Genomic DNA, 18331 nt, shown 5'->3' with positions numbered 1-18331 from the left:
TGCGGGGAATCGGGACACCGTATGGCTGTGTGCTCCGCTCGGCCAAAAGAGAGAGCTCGTCAGTAGGAGTGGGGGTGCTGGCGAGTGGGTCAAGGAGAATTCCCCATTCTGAGTCTCGGTCATTGTTTCCTGCCACCCTGAGGCTGTCATAGGGGCCTGTGCACCTGTCAGCCCTCATTGATTCTCTTTGAACAGAACTTTTTGGACACTGACTTTATTAGGAGTCAAGGAATTCCTGTGGAGGCGCTAGAGCGCACTCTGCTGGTGAGCGCATTGGATGGCAGTTCACTGGCGGAGATAACACACTGGACTTTCACTGGAATTTCCCTGCACGTGTCTGGCAATCACAGTCAGAATACCCGGTTCTATGCGTTTACGTCCCCCCAGACACCCTTGGTTCTGGGACTTCCCTGGCTCAAGGAGCATAATCCTCAGATTGATTGGGCTGGAGGTAGGATCATCGGCTGGAGTTCTGCCTGTCATTCCCGCTGCCTCAGATCTGCGCTGCCCCGTCAGGTTATTCTCCCCAGCAAACCAGACACCGGTCCTGGCCTCGCCGCAGTGCCTCAGGAGTATGTGGATTTGTGAGAGGCGTTCAGCAAGGAGCGGCCTCTTTCACTTCCCCCTCATCGCCCATACGATTGTGCCATTGACCTGCTCCCGGGCGCTCCACTTTCCTCGAGCCGGTTATATAATCTCTCCCGGCCAGAACGTGAGACTATGGAGAGGTACATCACGGACTCGGTCGCCGCTGGAATCATACGCCCCTCTTCATCACCTGTGGGAGCGGGTTTCTTCTTCGTCTCGAAGAAGGACAAGAGCCTCCGTCCCTGCATCGACTACAGAGGTTTGAATAAAATCACTATCAAGAATAAATATCCGTTGCCGTTGATGTCCTCTCTTTTCGAATCCTTAGCTGGAGCCAAGATATTCACCAAACTGGATCTCCGCAACGCATACCACCTGGTCCGAATTCGCGAGGGGGACGAATGGAAGACGGCCTTTAACACACCCCTGGGACACTTTGAATATTTGGTGATGCCGTTTGGACTAACTAATGCCCCTGCCGTCTTTCAGGCCCTGGTGAACGATGTCCTCCGCGACTTCTTGAACCGTTTTGTGTTTATGTATATTGACGACATTCTCATCTTCTCCCCGAACCCCCAGGAGCACACCAACCATGTTCGCCTGGTTTTGCAACGACTGTTGGAGAATCAGCTCTTCGTGAAGGCTGAGAAGTGTGAGTTCCATGTTACATCTGTGCAGTTCCTGGGGGTCTTTTTGGAGGGTCAGGTGAGAAAGGACCCCGAGAAGGTTAAGGCAGTAACGGAGTGGCCGGTGCCCACCTCAAGAAAGAAGCTTCAGCAGTTTCTGGGGTTCGCCATTTTCTATCGTCGGTCCATCCGGAACTACAGCCGAACGGCTGAACCACTGACACGACTCATCTCTTCCAAGGTCCATTTTTCATGGACCCCAGACGGGGCTTTTCGTGCCCTCAAGGATCGGTTCGTCTCGGCCCCGATCCTGGTCCACCCAGACGAGACCCGCCAGTTTGTCGTCGAGGTGGACGCCTCGGACACCGGAGTCGGAGCTGTACTTTCCCAGCGGTCCGCTTCCAACTCCAAGCTCCATCCTTGTGCCTTCTTCTCCCGCAGATTGTCCCCGGCGGAGAGGAATAATGACGTTGGCAATCGCGAACTGTTGGCGGTCAAGTTAGCCTTGGAGGAGTGGAGGCACTGGCTGGAGGGATCGGTGCTTCCCTTCATTGTATGGACCGACCACCACAATTTGGAATATATCCATTCGGCGAGACGCCTCAATTCCCGCCAGGCCCGCTGGGCTTTGTTCTTCACACGCTTCAACTTCACCATCACCTTCCCGCCAGGGCACAAGAACACCAAGCCGGACGCACTCTCCCGTCAGTTTGCTCCGGAGGAGGGAGGTTCTACTCCCGACACCATCCTGCCCGCCTCGTGCGTGCTGGGTGCAGTCACCTGGGAGATTGAGAGGGTGGTACGTGAGGCCCAGCACACCCAGCCTGACCCCGGAAGAGGCCCCCCGAACCGCCTGTTTGTTCCTGAGGCCTCCCGTTCCCGAGTCCTGCGGTGGGCCCACGAGTCCCGTCTCTCGGGCCACATTCTGACGGTTGTGGACCGGTTTTCAAAGGCTGCTCACTTAATTCCCCTGCCCAAGCTTCCATCGGCCCGTGAAACCGCCGATCTGCTAGTTCTACATGTGGTGAGGCTTCATGGCATCCCGGCGGACATAGTTTTGGACCGCAGTCTTCAGTTTTCGTCCCAGTTGTGGAAGGCCTTCTGTCACACCCTCGGCGCCACGGCCAGTCTCTCCTCAGGATTCCACCCACAGACTAATGGCCAGACTGAGAGGTTGAACCAGGAGCTCGAGGCCATCCTCAGGTGTGTGACCGCCACCAATCCCTCGTCATGGAGCCGTCACCTTCCGTGGGTCGAGTACACCCACAATTCCCACACATCTACTGCCACCGGGCTGTCCCCATTTGAGGCCTCTTTGGGTTTTCAGCCTCCCATGTTCCCCAGCCAGGAGGTTGAGGTTGCCGTACCTTCGGTCCAAAGCAATGCCCGTCGTTGTAGGCGCGTGTGGAGAGAGACTCGGGCCGCTCTACTTCGCACAGCAGAACAGAACAGGAGATCGGCGAATCGACGGCGTGTTCCAGCCCCGGACTACCGTGTTGGTCAATTGGTGTGGCTTTCGGCCAAGGACATCCCCGTCCGCACCGAGTGTAGGAAGCTCTCCCCCAGATATGTCGGTCCTTATCCCATCATCTCCATCGTCAACCCTGTGTCGGTCAAACTTCAGCTGCCTCGTTCCATGAGAATTCACCCAGTATTTCATGTCTCTCTCCTCAAGCCCGTTGTCTCCAGTCCCTTAAATCCTCCGTCTGTACCCCCTCCACCCCCCCGTCTCATTGAGGGGGGCCCCGTCTACACGGTCAATCGCCTCCTGGATGTCCGCCGGTGGGGTAGGGGATATCAGTACCTAGTAGACTGGGAGGGGTATGGACCAGAGGAACGGTGCTCGGTGCCCCGTTCTCAGATTCTTGATCCGGGGCTCATTAGAGACTACCATCGACAGAACCCTGATAGACCCGGTGGTTCGCCAAGAGGCTCCCGTTAAGGGGGGGCGTACTGTTGGATTCCCTGTCTGCTCTTAAGTCTCCACCCCCGGTTTCCGCCCACTGCTACGCCCCCCTCCTTCATCCCAGCTGTTGTGCATTGCCTTGATCACCGGCAGGTGATTTAGGGACCACAGCGTTACCTGGCTCATTTGTCGGGTTGTTCCAGTACCAGTCTGGTTTGCTTCTTCAAGAGAGAGTGGATCACAAGAGCGGTTGAGTTGCCCTCCCGACTCTGGAGCGGAATCAGTCTGGCGTGCTTCAAGAGCATTGATCACAAGAGCGGTTGAGTTGCCCTCCCGACTCTGGAGCAGGAGAGGAGGATCTCCTGAGTTCGCTGGACATTACCGGTTGTATTAGTTTGTGTCTATTCGTTGTGCTTTGTTTTGTCGCAATAAAGTCCGCCCTTGGAACTTGAACTGCTGTGTCTGTGCATTTGGGTCCTCAACACCACACACCTTCTAACAGGTGCCTGGCAATTCTGTGCAGGAGTAGAGTGCAGATTGGACCAGCTTTGGTCCAGCTTTAGAGTCTGGAAGAAATTTCTGCTATCAGGAGGAGGGTGCCTGGCAATTCTGTGCAGGAGTAGACAAGAGAGAAGAGGTGTTCACTCACCAGCTCTAAAAACTTAACCCTTTCTCTTAGTTACTTGTGACTTTTAAACTGTTTGATTGAATTTAATTTTTTGTATGTAAGATAAACTTTGAATAAAAACTCGGCCTTACTATTCGTAAGGGATTGAAACCAAACCAAAGGTTCTGGTTCTTTAAAACAATTTAAACCCTCTTTCCCTGTCCATCCACCGTGAGATACAGAAGTGACGACTGAATCTACCAGAGACTTAAGGTAAGTATCTTTGGGTGAAGACTTTTGCAGTGTTTGTCATAATGATGAGATGGTGTCAAAATAGGTAGAGAGAAGGTATAGACGATATACGTACTCGCTTGATAAGGGTTGAGAGAAGTTACAGCCTACCGCAGGGGACCTAGAGCGCAAGCTGTAAAACACCCTCGACAAAACCTATAACTTAATATGAAAATAACACAAAAACCTAACGATTTAGCACGGGGTGAGATAAAAGACCGAAGGCGTTATGCCAATATCGGATGATGATTGTTATTTCCTACGGGATCACTAGGATAATTAGCCGACGGAGTGCCACCGAGTTAGGTGTGAGGTCTTGCCTTTCCTACTCTCCCCCCTACCCTCCTCTTTCCCTGGCAAGAGCACCGTTCACGCTACATAGTGTTGAATACCGGAGCCCCCCCAGGGTCGTGTGCTCAGCCCCCTGCTGTTCACGTGTAGCCACTACCCCACACATGAAGAGAACTCTGTTGACATTGGCCGGATTACAAACAATGATGAGATTCATATAGAGAGCAAATCAACATGTTTACAGAGTCGTGCTCAGAAAACGACTTACTTCTGAAGAAAGGAGGCGACACCCCTGACCACATCAATGAAACAGTTTTAAGTTCCTGTGAATCACCATCACAAAAAACCTGATATGTTTCACACGCATCTCCGTCCTGGTGAAGAAAGCTCATAAAAGACTTTTTTAAGGAAACTTAAGAAAGCTAAATTCCCATGCCAAGTTCTTGTTAACTTTTACAGAGGAGCAATAGGAGAATCCTAACTATAAACATTACACATTAGCATGGGTTGATCACGGCCCAGGACAGGAGGAGGATTCAAACCAACCAGAACATCATTGGTACCCATCTACTGAGCATCAGTGATATTAGTAACGAGGTGCCTGCAAATATCCTAAAGGTTATTAAAAGACATAACCCACACAGTCACTACTTGTTGCGCAACCCTATTGTGCAGTGAATGGACCCCGTAACCTCATACACAGACCCGGCGCTATGGGCGGGCCTTGGGGGGCCGGGCCCGCCCTCGGACTCGGTTGGGCCCGCCCTGGACGGACAAGCCTGTCAGTTACTTATCACACGTAAAAAAAAAGAGCGCAACTCTCTGTCGCCGGCGACAGGAGCTGTCACAGGAAGTAACATGCAAACAGGATGCAAAACTAAAATTACCATAACTCCTCAAATATTTACACCATTGACGTAATCGTAATTCCAACGGATTCTGAACGCTAAGAAGCATAGCTTTCCAATGCCATGCGTGGAAATAATATGTTGTGGTTGTAAATAATAGTATTAGTATAGTTTCTGAGAGTTCTGCCACTTGCTGGCCCACCTAAACCCATGTTCATTTTCAATTGTTTATTAGAGAGATATGATGAAAATTCAAATACATTTCTTAACCTTTTACTTTTTACACAGTGTTTTAAGCCTTTATAACATATAATAATGACAAATACTTGCCAGATTTTTAGATTTCTCCTGAAAAAAGGAGCAAAATCATTTTGATCACAGACAGTCGATGCTCCACAAATGAAAGGTCAACCTGATTATGCTTTGGAGAAGGACTTAACAAAGAAGTTCAGGAGTGAATGGAGGGACACTGTCCTACGCAGATTTCCCTTGGCGGCCAACCGTCGTCTCCCGCTCTACTAATGGTGAGTTATCTGGTTTCATCCAGCCTGCTGGCCCTATGGATGAGGCTAAATGATTGGTTGTAGGCCTATGTGTTTGTTCTTTCTTGGAAAAACAAACAAACATGTTCTGCAAAGCAATGTCGTCTTAATTTCTGTTGTAGGCTAGCTGTTGGTAGGCCCTTTTCGTCGTTGCTGCATGCTGCGCTCCGCTCTGTTTCGGACAAACACCGGACAGTGTGTTGTTGTTGAGTGTGTTGTTATCGTTATTGTTGTTGTTAATGTTGTTGCTGGATGTGTTAGCCTAATCACTTTACACCTTTTTAGGCCTATTTTTTAAATGTCTTGTTGTGGCTGAATCTGCTATCTGCTGATCTTTCAATACAATATATTGTTGGACTTATGTGTTGCTTGATTGCTATGTTGATTGATTGCCATAGGCCTACGGTTCATGTCTAATTCTATTGGGTAGGCTACCTGCTCAGCTGGCCTATTTATTAGCTTGTGAGATTCTAAATAATACCGTCTGTCACCTTTTTGTGCCGGAGTTCGATTATAGGTGAAAAGTTGAACTACTATGCTACCATAGGCTGTAAAAAAAACCTAAAGAAAACACGTGCCCCCCCCAAAGCCACGTAAGGCCCCCCCGCAAATCAGTGCCTGGTGCCGGGCCTGCTCATACAGAGAAATACAAATGTGCTAGTGTGTGTTAGTCCCAGGACATATTTTACAGTTGCTTTCATTTACCAAGCCCGACCAAAATTCTTCATGATGCTAAATTGTTAATCTTTTAAGTTGTCATGGAACAGTGTTGTCATGATGAGGCGAACAAGTTGCATATCTTGTCATAAGCCAGTTAGCTGTTGTAACTCAACTTAACATTGTACAATCTTCCCCAAATTGTATAATAAGTCCAGTATCTGCACCCCAAAATAGCCTTAAAGTCATAGCGCCACCTACTGACAACAAGACGTAAGCCTTATGTGATGACATCATCCTATTTACATTGTGAACACTTGATATACAGCAACATAATGTATTATTGGTAAATTACCTTTCATGCAACATTGTGTATCTCATATTCATGAAACTTCAGAGCCATGTCCATGCACCTCCAGTGACAAAGCCATGGCTGCCAAATAGTGCCAGTGCCCATTAATCGCATTTATTAATAATGATAACAATAATAATTAGCACCCCCCTGCCCCCCACACCCACATGTTGTAATTGTCATTCATTCTTTGTTTTCCCCCCTCTTTTTGTCCTGTAATATTTTGTCTTGCAATAAATGAGATCACTGGTGCCATAACATGTCTTGAGTAGGAGCATCAAAAATGCTAATAGCCATGAAATTGTCTTATATTCTAGCCAACTAAATAATGTGGTACCTGTTGGTCTATTGAGCTGAGAAGTTCTCTGACCATGGAGAGAGCCTGGGCCAGAGAGGAGGCTTCTTCTTCATCTTCATCTGGAAGACAAATGAACAAGCAACTTTACTGTGGAGGTACAACAACCTGAAGGCGACAGACACAGTGTACAACACATTATTATTCATCAATGTTGTCAATCATTAAACTCTTCACAGACTCACTATTGCTTTTAGAATGATTTTGATTGGTAACATGTTGGTGAACTGCAGTACAATTATTTATATATACATATATATATATATATATATATATATATCACAGTGATATACTGAATATAATGTGTTCTGTGCATATGCTTATTGTTGCCTGATTTGATTTGCCATTGATTATGAACCCATTATGATGATGATGATTTACCGCTGGTATTGTCCAGAATGCGCTGAACAAGGACAGGATACTTGGAAATTCGCTGAGTCACCAACAAGATGCACTCCTGAACACCATGGCAACGGAGCAGGGGTCCGCGACTCACCCGCTACACAGTGACAGAGAGAGATTCACACACACACACACACACACACACACACACCCACCCACACACACACACACACACCCACCCACACACAGAAAACTATCATGGCTGACATTTCTTTTGCATGTAGTTTGAAAGGCATCCTTGAGAATAAGACCTCTGTTGTGTAACGGACGTAAATAAGGCAAATTAATTGGAAATATCTCATATCTCAGCATGGGGCCTCTGTCGGGGCCCCATGCTGCTAAACTACTTGAGGGAAAACCACCTCTATCGATACCACAGCTTGAACCTTTCTCGATTGACTCTTCTCCTGTGTCTAATGTGGGTGCTCGTTTAAATTTGAGCTTAGCTCGTCTTGAACTGGAGGCAAAAGAGAGGGCGTGTAAAGAGGAAGTAGAATTCCAGCTGAGCTGCCAGAAGCTTGAAGCTGACACAGCTATAACAATCCGCCAGCTTGAGTTACAGTCTCAAAAGGATGCTATTGAACATCCTGTTTCCCCCCAGCCAGTTTCAACTCCTTCGGCATTCGATGTTGGCAAAAACATCGCTCTGGTCCCTCCCTTCCGGGAAACTGAAGTATAGAAGCTTATTTCCGTGCATTTGAACTCATTGCCGCTGCCCTGCATTGCCCAAGGAGGTCTGGCCTCTACTACTGCAGTGCAAGTTGGTTGGTAAGGCACAAGAGATGTGTGCAGTCTTAGGTGCGATTAAGTGAAAAATGCAATACTTAGGACTTATGAGCTGGTACCTGAGGTGTAAAGACGACGCTTTCGTAGCCGCCGCGTCAAAGGGGGCGTGGCTTATCTCCGTGAAAAGAGCTATCATTTCCGCTATTGACCATGGAATAAATAACCACTAGTTCTGCTTTATACTTGTTGTGTAAACTCCACATACGTGGGAACATCAAACTCCATGGTGTCTGGGTTCATAATATTACCCGTAGTCCCACAACAGCGTCTGAATGAAGCCGCTACCAGCGCTACTTCAGGCAGACAAGCAATAGTTTGATTCAGCAAGAGCAAGACGGCGGTGATGACGGGGGTGGAGCTTCTCAACGCTGATTGGCTGACGCACTCTATGCTGTCTATTTGATGTGTTTTTAATGTGTTTGTGCCGTCTCACCCGTATGAAGCACTGGAACTTCTTGTCTCTGGCCAGCAGTTCCTTGTACAATTTGACAGCCTTCAAGTGGCGGCTGCAGAACTCAGCGTAGGTCTTTCGCATCTCATCTGCACACTGGCCTGAGAACTGGCAGAAGAGCAAATGCACACATTAACTTGTCTGTGAACATAAGTGTAAAGACACTGTTCAGATCTAGGGTCTGTACTACGAAGCAAGATGTGGGGTAACTTCAGGGTTAACCAACATAATCTGCTCCGGAGTGTAAACTGTGTGAAAGCATCGTCTACTGACCAATCAAAGCTTGGTACATGGAATGTTGGATTATATTGTTTATACATGTAATTATCAGATTGATCATGCTCTATATGAAGCAGTGATATTATAAAGCTCTTAATTTACACATTCTCTCAGTCTGGGATTTTTTTCGACAGCTGTCCTTCCTGCATTAGTCAATTTCAACTGTGTGTTTCAACAAATTATGTATTTATATCGTCTTCATATTTCTCCAATACAGTTTTCTCTTGGTTTGTAAAATGTGCCGCTCTTCTGACAGACTCTAACAACAATAGTGAATCACAAACAAATATTATTATTAAAACTAAAAAGCTAGTACAAATATCAATACATATTTGTGGTTATTTTAGCAATTCATTGCAAATCAACTAAAATAACTATTGCAAATGAAATGACATGAAGACATATATGAAATGTGAAATATCTATTACTAAAAAACATTGTTCTCGCAGTGAAATTGTGTTCAACTCATGTTGGAATCATTCATTACCGTTATGACACTAGTCTCTATTGTAGTTATAGACTTTGGCGAAATTATAGAATTACACACAAAAAAACAATGACCAAATACAGTTACATGTTGGATCCAGTTCTGTGTCACTGTGCCAGTGTTAATGGTTGTAAGGATGCATGGCAGCCACCTGCTCCAGTAGTATGTCCCCCAGCTGGTGAATGGTGAAGTTGCAGCTGGACCCAGACTGCAGACTGCTGTTGCGCTGCAGGAGAAGCTGTGCCAGGAAATTGGAGTGTATCCTGGTCAGCTGGTCTAAGCAGGGGAACATGGCATACACGGTGCACAGGTCCAGCTGAAGCTCCTCCAGCATGCCTTGCCGGAACACCCTCTCCATTATATGCAGCGTCCGCATGTGGTGCAGCTCTGTCTGAATCAGCTCTGAGAAGGACGGACACACACACACATACACACACAATAAATACCTTCTCTGGACATTTTTGTATTTCCTCCAGCTACTGTGTATTCAAAAATACATAAAATGTCTGGGTTAAAAATAAAAAGGTTGATCAACTACAGCTGTCACCATAGATGACATCCTGCCTCTTGATGACGTTTTTGCGGTGCGTCTGCAAGTAGCTGCTCTCCACAGCCATGCTCCATGAGTCAGCCTTAAAGTCATGGCCCTCTAGCTCCAGATCCTCCAATACTGCAGTATAATACATGTCTCCTAATAAGAGAAAGCCATCAACATCAAAGATCACAAGGAGGAGGGAAATATTGAGCAAATTTGTTACTTCCCACCCCCACCGCTACTGAGTGAAGCTGTAAGAGCTGCATTACCAGACTGCCACTAACTGCACTCCCTAAATAATTACTATTTAACTAAAAAAAGTGGTTTGATTTGAGAGTGAAGCAGACAGAGGATGTAAAAGTGACTCAGCTGTGGAAAAGAAGGAAGCCAAAGCCTACAGAACACAGTGTCAAAGTCACCACCACATCCCCTGGGGTCAATATTTAAAAACTTGTCATCTAATATGTCGCATTTCTGATGGCGTCCTTGAATTGTCACATACCTAAAACGATCACCTAATTGTCTCTAATTAAGCATTGGTAATGCAAACAGGAGCTAACTAGTCCCCATCCACTTCTATGGCAAAAGAGAAGCCTAGGCTATTTGTCAATCTACATACCCCCTATTTCTCATACATCTGCCAATCACTCCTCACGCATGCTCACTCAAGATGGCCCTCAATTACAAATCTCAGTAGAGTCCAAGCGCTGACCCTGTCAAGGCTTTATCATCACATATCATCTGGTAATAATACATAATTATCTTTTCTTCATCCAACTGTTCTCTCCTGATTGAAATATTTCCCTTCCTATTGCACTTCTAACTATTACGTGCCTAACTTACCTCACTTACATCCACATTACTCAATTTACTTATGGCACTTCTTTACAAACATTTACTGAATAATTTAAGCGAAGGTCTACATATAATAATTAACATGTCTTTCCTGCTTCTGCACTATACACCTTACCAACTAGCTAACCTACATCTCCCCCAATGTCTCCAGATTCCCCAGCCATTGTACTATGATGTATAGGTTGAATGTAGTGATACCGTCATCATTGAGAGACTCCACTGACATAGCTCTGGTCCGGAAGCTGAGGGAGTCTGTGGACTGGGAAAGGATCCTGCGCAGCCCGAGGGGAGAGTCGTCATTCAGGGTCCTACAATACACACACACACACACACACACACACACACACACACACACACACACAACAAGTTTATTTGTATAGCACTTTTCATAAACAAGGCGATTAAAGTACAAGTATACAAGTTGCAGTGCAGTTTAGGAAATAAAATGCAGTAGTGAGATGCAGTAATTGATTCATATCCTTGAATCTGGTTCAATTAAAGGCAGCAGCAAACGGAAAAGTAGCTCCTCTGGTAAAAAAATCAAAAAATTAAAAGTCTCATGTATTATCTCCCTAAACATTGTTAACATGAGTTTATAGTCTCAGTCGCTAGTTTCAAATATTTTCAATACAGCATAATATCCACTGGTTGAAAAAAAAAAATCCAAGATGTCGACGAACTTAATGCTTCAAACCCGCACTCCAGATACAAAGTCTAGCATCACTACAATTAGTGATGCTAGACTTTGTATCTGGAGTGCGGGTTAAAGAATTATCTTGTAATTAGTTTCTCTACATTTAAAAGTCTGTCAGCTGTACAATATTTCATGCAAACATGATATAATGATGAACAATGATCTACTGCACATCCTACGATGAGAATGAAACAAAAGATGTATCAATTCACAGGATCAAGATCCACAATTGTTGTGATTGTGGACAAGTCCTACCGTGGGCCGACGCCAGACCATATCCTGTGCCTTAGGTAGAGTGTGCCTTACATTGTGTTGTAGCTGCTGGTCAATGAAAGTGAAGCTCACCCTGCAATGTTGTTGGTAGAGACACTCTTCGACAGAGAGAGGCCTGAGCGTCCACGGCGAGATCCCAGCAGGGACTGCCGGAAGCTGTCAGAAGGGTAGGTGGCTGAACTTGGACGCTCGCGCATTCCTGGAGCTGTGGAATTTAAAAAAAAGTTGTCGGAGAGTGACAGGCAAATGGGAGGAAGGCAGGAGGAGAAAAATAGGAATGGCTACATGAGAAAGATGTGAGATAGGAAAAGGAGACTGAATATATGTGTAAGAAAAGATCTCACTTTTTGTGCGCAGCGTGACATTCTGTACGGCTGAGTTATTCCTTATGAGGGCCATCTTCTGCTGCTGTATTAATAAAGAACACACATCAGAATGTTGCATGTACAATAGCATTCCATATAAAGTCAATCTATGTGTGGAAAGCTACACTTTCTGTATTCTAATTCAAGAAACTCTGACAACACCAGCGCTGCTCTCTCAAACTCTCAATCACATTTCCATCGTTTCCAAAAAACAAAAAATTGTCATCAATTTGTTTAGGATCCACATTTAACTGGAGGAAGTGTTATGAATAGACCTGCTGGCCGGTCTCACCAACAGTCTATCATCTTCATCTTCTAATTCAAAATAGAGATTGGGGCTTGATCAATGTTGTAGCAATATGATCTACAATGATCTGCAATATGATGTGTTTTTGATCTGTTTTTTTGTGTATCTTTGTGTGACTACTTGCTGTTCATATTATTCTAAAGGTTTGTGTGTTGTATATTTACACTTGGCCATAATCTATTATCATATGTACTGAACATTGCACTAGTCTAGTAACATTAGGAAGCTGCTGTTTATTATTATGCACTATTTAACGTTCACTCAATCTGTATTATCTAACTTATCATACGCCCATTTGCCTTTTGTAAATTATGTTTATAGTTCCTGTTCATAGTCTACCTACATTTAATGCACAATCAACCTGTATAATATGTTCATATTACCTCAATCAATCAATCTGTATATTCCATATTTATATATTACAGTTCCACTTGGAGCGTTAACTTATTATCTATAAAATACTTACTTATTATCTGTATATTGGTACTTACTACTATTGCACTTCTGGTTGGATGCTGAACTGCATTTCGTTGCTCTGTACTTGTACATGTGTAATGACAATAAAGTTGAATCTAGATCGTCGGGCTGTAGAATATCACTTTAATCGGCTGTCCGATTTTGTAATGAATGTGAATCTTGTACCATGTAAATATAAAAGCGTACTGTATATTGGAGCATCTATGCCCCTCTATCTATGTCCCATAATCTTCTTTTGCTTCACCTTTTGGTTTGAATGTTCTCATCGTACATCACTTTTTATTGATGACCGAAGATGTTGTGATATTTCTCTCACAATTGACCAGACAACAATTGCAGTGTAAAGGGGCTTTGGAATAAAAATGTCATAACTCTCTAAATACGTGTACAATTAATAGAAGAGGGAAGAAACTCTAATCAATAATTAGAGTTCTGATGCTTTGTGGTGTAGCCTTCATCTTACCCTCTGTTTCATTTTGGCGCAGTTTGGCAAAGTGTCTCGGCAGCGGTTGTGGATAGTGACATTACAGGCTGGAAAAAAATGGACATAAAAAGGACAAACAGGTTATATCTGCTCTCTCGTTAACGTATTTTCTCCCAGATTACGGTCGCAATTTGAAAGACGTGGTTAACTTTAAATTAATCAAAACTAAACAATGCTACAAAACAACCTGGTTAGGTTTAGCAAAAGACATCCGGGTTTGGCTTAAAATGACTCCAAAATGCTTAGTTATGTTAATGCAACAGGACACAGACAGCATCTCTTGGGTAAAAGAGCCCAACCTCCTCCTTACACAGATTCCCGCAGACCAACGCAGTTTTGTTGTTTGGAATGTAAGTCATAGATACCTTCACCGACTTACCTAAGTATGAACTGACAGAACTTTTACTTCTACTTCCGCGTACCCACCTCTCACTGTTATGTGCACTATGAACTTACTAGGGCAGCTGAGTGCCTCCTTGGCAGTAATACTCTTGCTGCATGATGAGCAGAGTGTGGTTCCTGACACTGTCAATGACGTGAAGAGGTGACCATTGCTGTAACGGGCCTCCCTCTCCCTCGCCGCCTTCTCTCGCTCCCTCATGCGCTCTCTCTCTTTATTCTGAAAGAAAAAACAGAGACTTAGATAGATAGATAGATAGATAGATAGATAGATAGATAGATAGATAGATAGATAGATAGATAGATAGATAGATACTTTATTAATCCCAAAGGGATAAAGACTTCCTGTATATTTGTTAAGAGACCTCTGACCTCGGTCAGGATCAGGTTATTACGTGTGTCTTTAGGAGCAGGTTGTTATAAAAACATTATTACTACTGTGTGAGAGCTATTGTGTGTTATAATGAGTTAACATGTTGGAGGGTCAAGACAAATACATAACTCTGTATGATTATAGGATTATGCAATATCAAATGAATGACACTGTATGTATTATGCAAATGTATCAATTGGAATCATGGGATGTATTAGGTGATTGTGGAAGGCAGCCAGAAAACATTAAGGCCCCTTCAGATAAGTTAACGTCTGTGATTTGGTGGGGCTTATTTGGAGGACACAGCCTGAAGAATGGCTCAGGAATGTTGCTGCGAGGGGGGTTGAGTCGGCCAACACCTAGCAGATGGAGAGAATGATAAGGAAGGAACTGAACTTGGCCCAGAACGCGCCCAGCTGTTACATAGCTGATCCACTGAATACGCAGGTAGAAAAGCCACGGCCCGCCACTCAGAGTTAGTAATGGGCTTTGAAGAGACAATAATTTATTCAGAAGGAGAGAGAGAACAGCCCTAGCTATAAGCCTGAAACAGCCCTAACGATAAACCTGAGCCAGCCCTAACTATAAACCTGAGCTAGCCCTAACTATAAGCCCGAAACAGCCCTAACTATAAGCCTGAAACAGCCCTACCTATAAACCTGAAACAGCCCTAACTATAAGCCTGAAACAGCCCTAACTATAAACCTGAAACAGCCCTAACTATAAGCCTGAAACAGCCCTAACTATAAGCCTGAAACAGCCCTAACTATATCAAAGTGGAAAGTCTTAAGTCTACTCTTAAATGAGGTGACTGTATCTGCCCCCCAGACTGAAAGTGGAAGCTGGTTCCGCAGAACAGGAGCTTGATAACTGAAGGCTCTTGATGGCATTGCGCTGGCATCTAGCACCACCGTGAAGAATCTCAGAGTTATCTTTGATCAGGACTTGTCCTTTAACTCCCACGTAAAACAAATCTAAAGGACTGCCTTTTTGCACCTACGTAACTGTGGCAGCGGGGCGGGGTTGCGCTCAGCCACGAAGGGAACTGAGCGAGGGTGTGGTTCAGGGAACAGCTGAGGCTGATTACACCTCATCCCCGCACCTGTTCCCTGAACCACACACGCAACCCCGAGCGCAACCCTGCCCCGCTGCCACAGTAACATTTCAAAAATTAGGCCACATGTAGTCTCAAAGCGATGCAAAGTCGATTCACACCTTTGTTACGTCAAGACTGGATTACTGTAACTCCGTATTATCAGGCTGCTCTGGTAAGTCCCTTGGATCTCTCCAATTGATCCAGAATGCTGCAGCTTGTGTACTAACGAGGACTAGGAAGAGAGATCGCATTACTCCTGTACTAGCTGCTCTCCAACACATCCTGCTGGAGTGGTTATCATAAGTGAGAAGTCTCAGAAAAGTGATGTTGGTGGCGGGCTTCCGCAGGAGGCTAACTGGACAACAATGAGATATTGTCGCCATCCTCATCATTATCTACAGATGAGGTCTCAGGTGTCTCAGTATAGTTGTACAGAGGCAGTGGGGGAACGACAGCGGCTGGGGCCGGGCTTAGCTCCTCAGGAAAGCATCACTGTGGTGGTGGGGCTCAGCTGCAGAGGGAGGTGTGGGAAGTGGCTCAGGGAACAGTGCCGGAAGAGGCCTAATTGGCCTCAGCTGGATCAAATTGTGTCTCTCCCTGATAAGCAGGTGGAAGAACGAAGGGGGTGGTGGATGAGATCGCCCTGGAGCAGTTCGTGGGGAGACTGCCGGCCGGAACATCAGCGTGGGTCCGCTGCCACTGCCCTATGTTGCTGGAGGCCGCCATCACCCTGGCGGAGGACCACCTAGCGGTTCATCCCAGTGGTCACGGGGACAGCAGTTGCATGCTGGCTCCAGCCTGGCCGGCGCCAGCACCGCGGAGGAGGCTCCCACTAGCCAGGTGAATCAGGTTGCCGGCTCTCCAACACCCTCCCCCGGTCCAGGGGCGACGTACCGCGTTCCGGTAAGGATCCAGGGGAGTACACATCAGGCAATGGTGGATTCAGGCTGTAAGCAGTCTATGATTCACCAGAGCCTGGTTCGGCCCTGGACATTGGTGGAGGCATTTTGGGTGAAAATTATGGGAATCTGAAAATACTGTAAAGTAAATACTGGACCATGAGAATTGCCTCCGCTGTCACAGTGGTTCATCCAACTGGACGGTTGTATCTCTCTCTGTCTTGTTGGATAGTGGTACAGTCTTACATTTGTCAGCCACTTGAGGTCTACACCTTCAATTTCATTGCAAGCCTGTTTGGGCATCATTTCCCAGATGCTGTGTGGCTTTTTGGCTCGCATAAAAAGGAAAGAGCACTCAAATTATGCAACAGTTGCCCACTTCTGGTCACTTCCATCCTTGCAAAACGATTTCTTGTGATCTGGCGCCTGATTCTGTCACAAGTTCCTGTTTTTGGAGGAAAAAACTCCCTGGGTTCACCTGCCATCTCAGGGTGTTTAATAGTCTGGTGTTTCATGAAGCTAAGATCCATATAGCTGTCCTGGTAAATACGCTTGTTCTTTTTGACACCTTCTCCCTGACACTTGGACATTGCTATGTTGGCTCTTTGGTAGTTTTAACCACATAACTTTTGTAATGCAGGACTAAGCTATTTAGCTAGCTTGCTACACGAAACAGAATGAAAGCTCAGTGAATATGGCTTATGCTCACATCTACAACGTATCAGTTTTCTCGCAAGAAGTTCATATCTTGTTTTTTTTTCTAAATGGATAACTTAGAACAAATTACATTTGTTCTTTTCTTCGCAAAAATGTTTGTTTGTTTTCTTTTGCCCCTGAAATTCAAGAGGTCCTTGCAACCCCCAGTGAAGCTTTCATAGTAAATGTTTGTTGCAGTTGTTGTTGCCAAATTCTCATCTCGCACAATGGGATATGCATTTAATTGATCATCGTTTTTGTCTACTATGTATACTATGTATTATAGCCACCTTGAAGTAGAAGTTTTCAATACAGTCCTGGACTGTATAGTCAGGTGGATAGTGTGCAGCTGGTGGTGGTAAATTGGGGAGCCTTGGTAAATCAAGCACATCACATGATCGGGTGTGTGTGTGTGTGTGTGTGTGTGTGTGTGTGTGTGTGTGTGTGTGTGTGTGTGTGTGTGTGTGTGTGTGTGTGTGTGTGTTAGACTAGACTAGTGCCACAGTAAATCCAGCAATACCTACTTTTTTATCAATTTATTGTTACACATTTTTTAGGCCTGCAACATTCTCAAGAAAGCAGTACAACACACACCGACTGCTATTTCTATGGCAACAGTTGCTATAGTTCAATATCCAGTGAAAAAGCACACTGTGTACAAGCAAACCTACATACACACCACCTACATCCCAAAAATACAGAGAGATGTATCCTGTTCATCTAGAGGAGAAATCAGTGGTATCAGGGCCTGTGGCCTCAGAGGCCTGCGCTCATGCCGTAGTGGGCAGGCCCTGTGTCAGATTGAGGAAATGTATTCTGACTGCAATGTGCAAAAGCAGGCAATGACACTGATATAGACAGGGGGGAAGTGACAAAAAAAATCTACGAAGTAACATTTAGTCGTAATCTCTAAATATCTGTGGTTGTGACTGTCCAATAAACACTGTGTGGTTGACCTAAAGTGAATCCAATGCCAAATGCCTGATGTTAATGTCTTTAATGTTACACTCAATGATGAACATAATGCCAACTCACCCGCAGGTTGATTTCCTTCATCCTCTCTTGTCGCAGCTTCGACAGATTAGCAACTCTGGACATTGTGACGAACTGAAAATAAAATATCCAATATAGGCAGTTGTATACTTCTTCGGATCCCTCAGATCCCTACCAAAGAGACATAAAAAGCACCAAAAAATCTTCCCTCACTGGCCAACTGCAATGTGCTTCTGCTTCTAGTGAAGTGACTGTTCCTGTGAGAAATCTGACTTCTGAATCATCACCGCCCCCTCACACACACGCACAGTGTTCAGCTGTGTGGGAATGCTTAGTATAGACGATTATCTGCACTTTACTACATCCCAATATGAAACCATTTACAAAATGCTAATATTTAAGAGCAGCTTTTTAAAC

At 45.2% G+C, this 18331-nt stretch overlaps 1 protein-coding gene across 1 annotated transcript in view; it reads right to left on the bottom strand.

Annotated features, from left to right (window-relative positions):
- The window catches only part of arhgef2a (Rho guanine nucleotide exchange factor (GEF) 2a), a gene marked incomplete at its 5' end in the record, with an annotated part of 39607 nt that extends 21588 nt beyond the window's left edge, over positions 1 to 18019 (bottom strand). The window contains 11 exons of the mRNA XM_079232449.1: positions 7046 to 7125; positions 7445 to 7562; positions 8685 to 8810; positions 9620 to 9870; positions 10016 to 10159; positions 11057 to 11166; positions 11898 to 12030; positions 12170 to 12233; positions 13438 to 13505; positions 13915 to 14077; positions 17957 to 18019. Of these exons, the coding sequence (XP_079088575.1) occupies positions 7046 to 7125; positions 7445 to 7562; positions 8685 to 8810; positions 9620 to 9870; positions 10016 to 10159; positions 11057 to 11166; positions 11898 to 12030; positions 12170 to 12233; positions 13438 to 13505; positions 13915 to 14077; positions 17957 to 18019 (1320 nt within the window). The remainder of the gene's footprint in view (positions 1 to 7045; positions 7126 to 7444; positions 7563 to 8684; positions 8811 to 9619; positions 9871 to 10015; positions 10160 to 11056; positions 11167 to 11897; positions 12031 to 12169; positions 12234 to 13437; positions 13506 to 13914; positions 14078 to 17956) is intronic.
- Between the last annotated feature and the right edge of the window lie 312 nt (positions 18020 to 18331).

The sequence above is a fragment of the Taurulus bubalis genome, assembly GCF_910589615.1.
Source record: "Taurulus bubalis genome assembly, chromosome: 16".
Lineage (NCBI taxonomy): Eukaryota > Metazoa > Chordata > Actinopteri > Perciformes > Cottidae > Taurulus > Taurulus bubalis.
The sequence above is the reverse complement of the archived record's forward strand: the minus strand, read 5'-3'. Positions and strand labels throughout refer to the sequence as shown.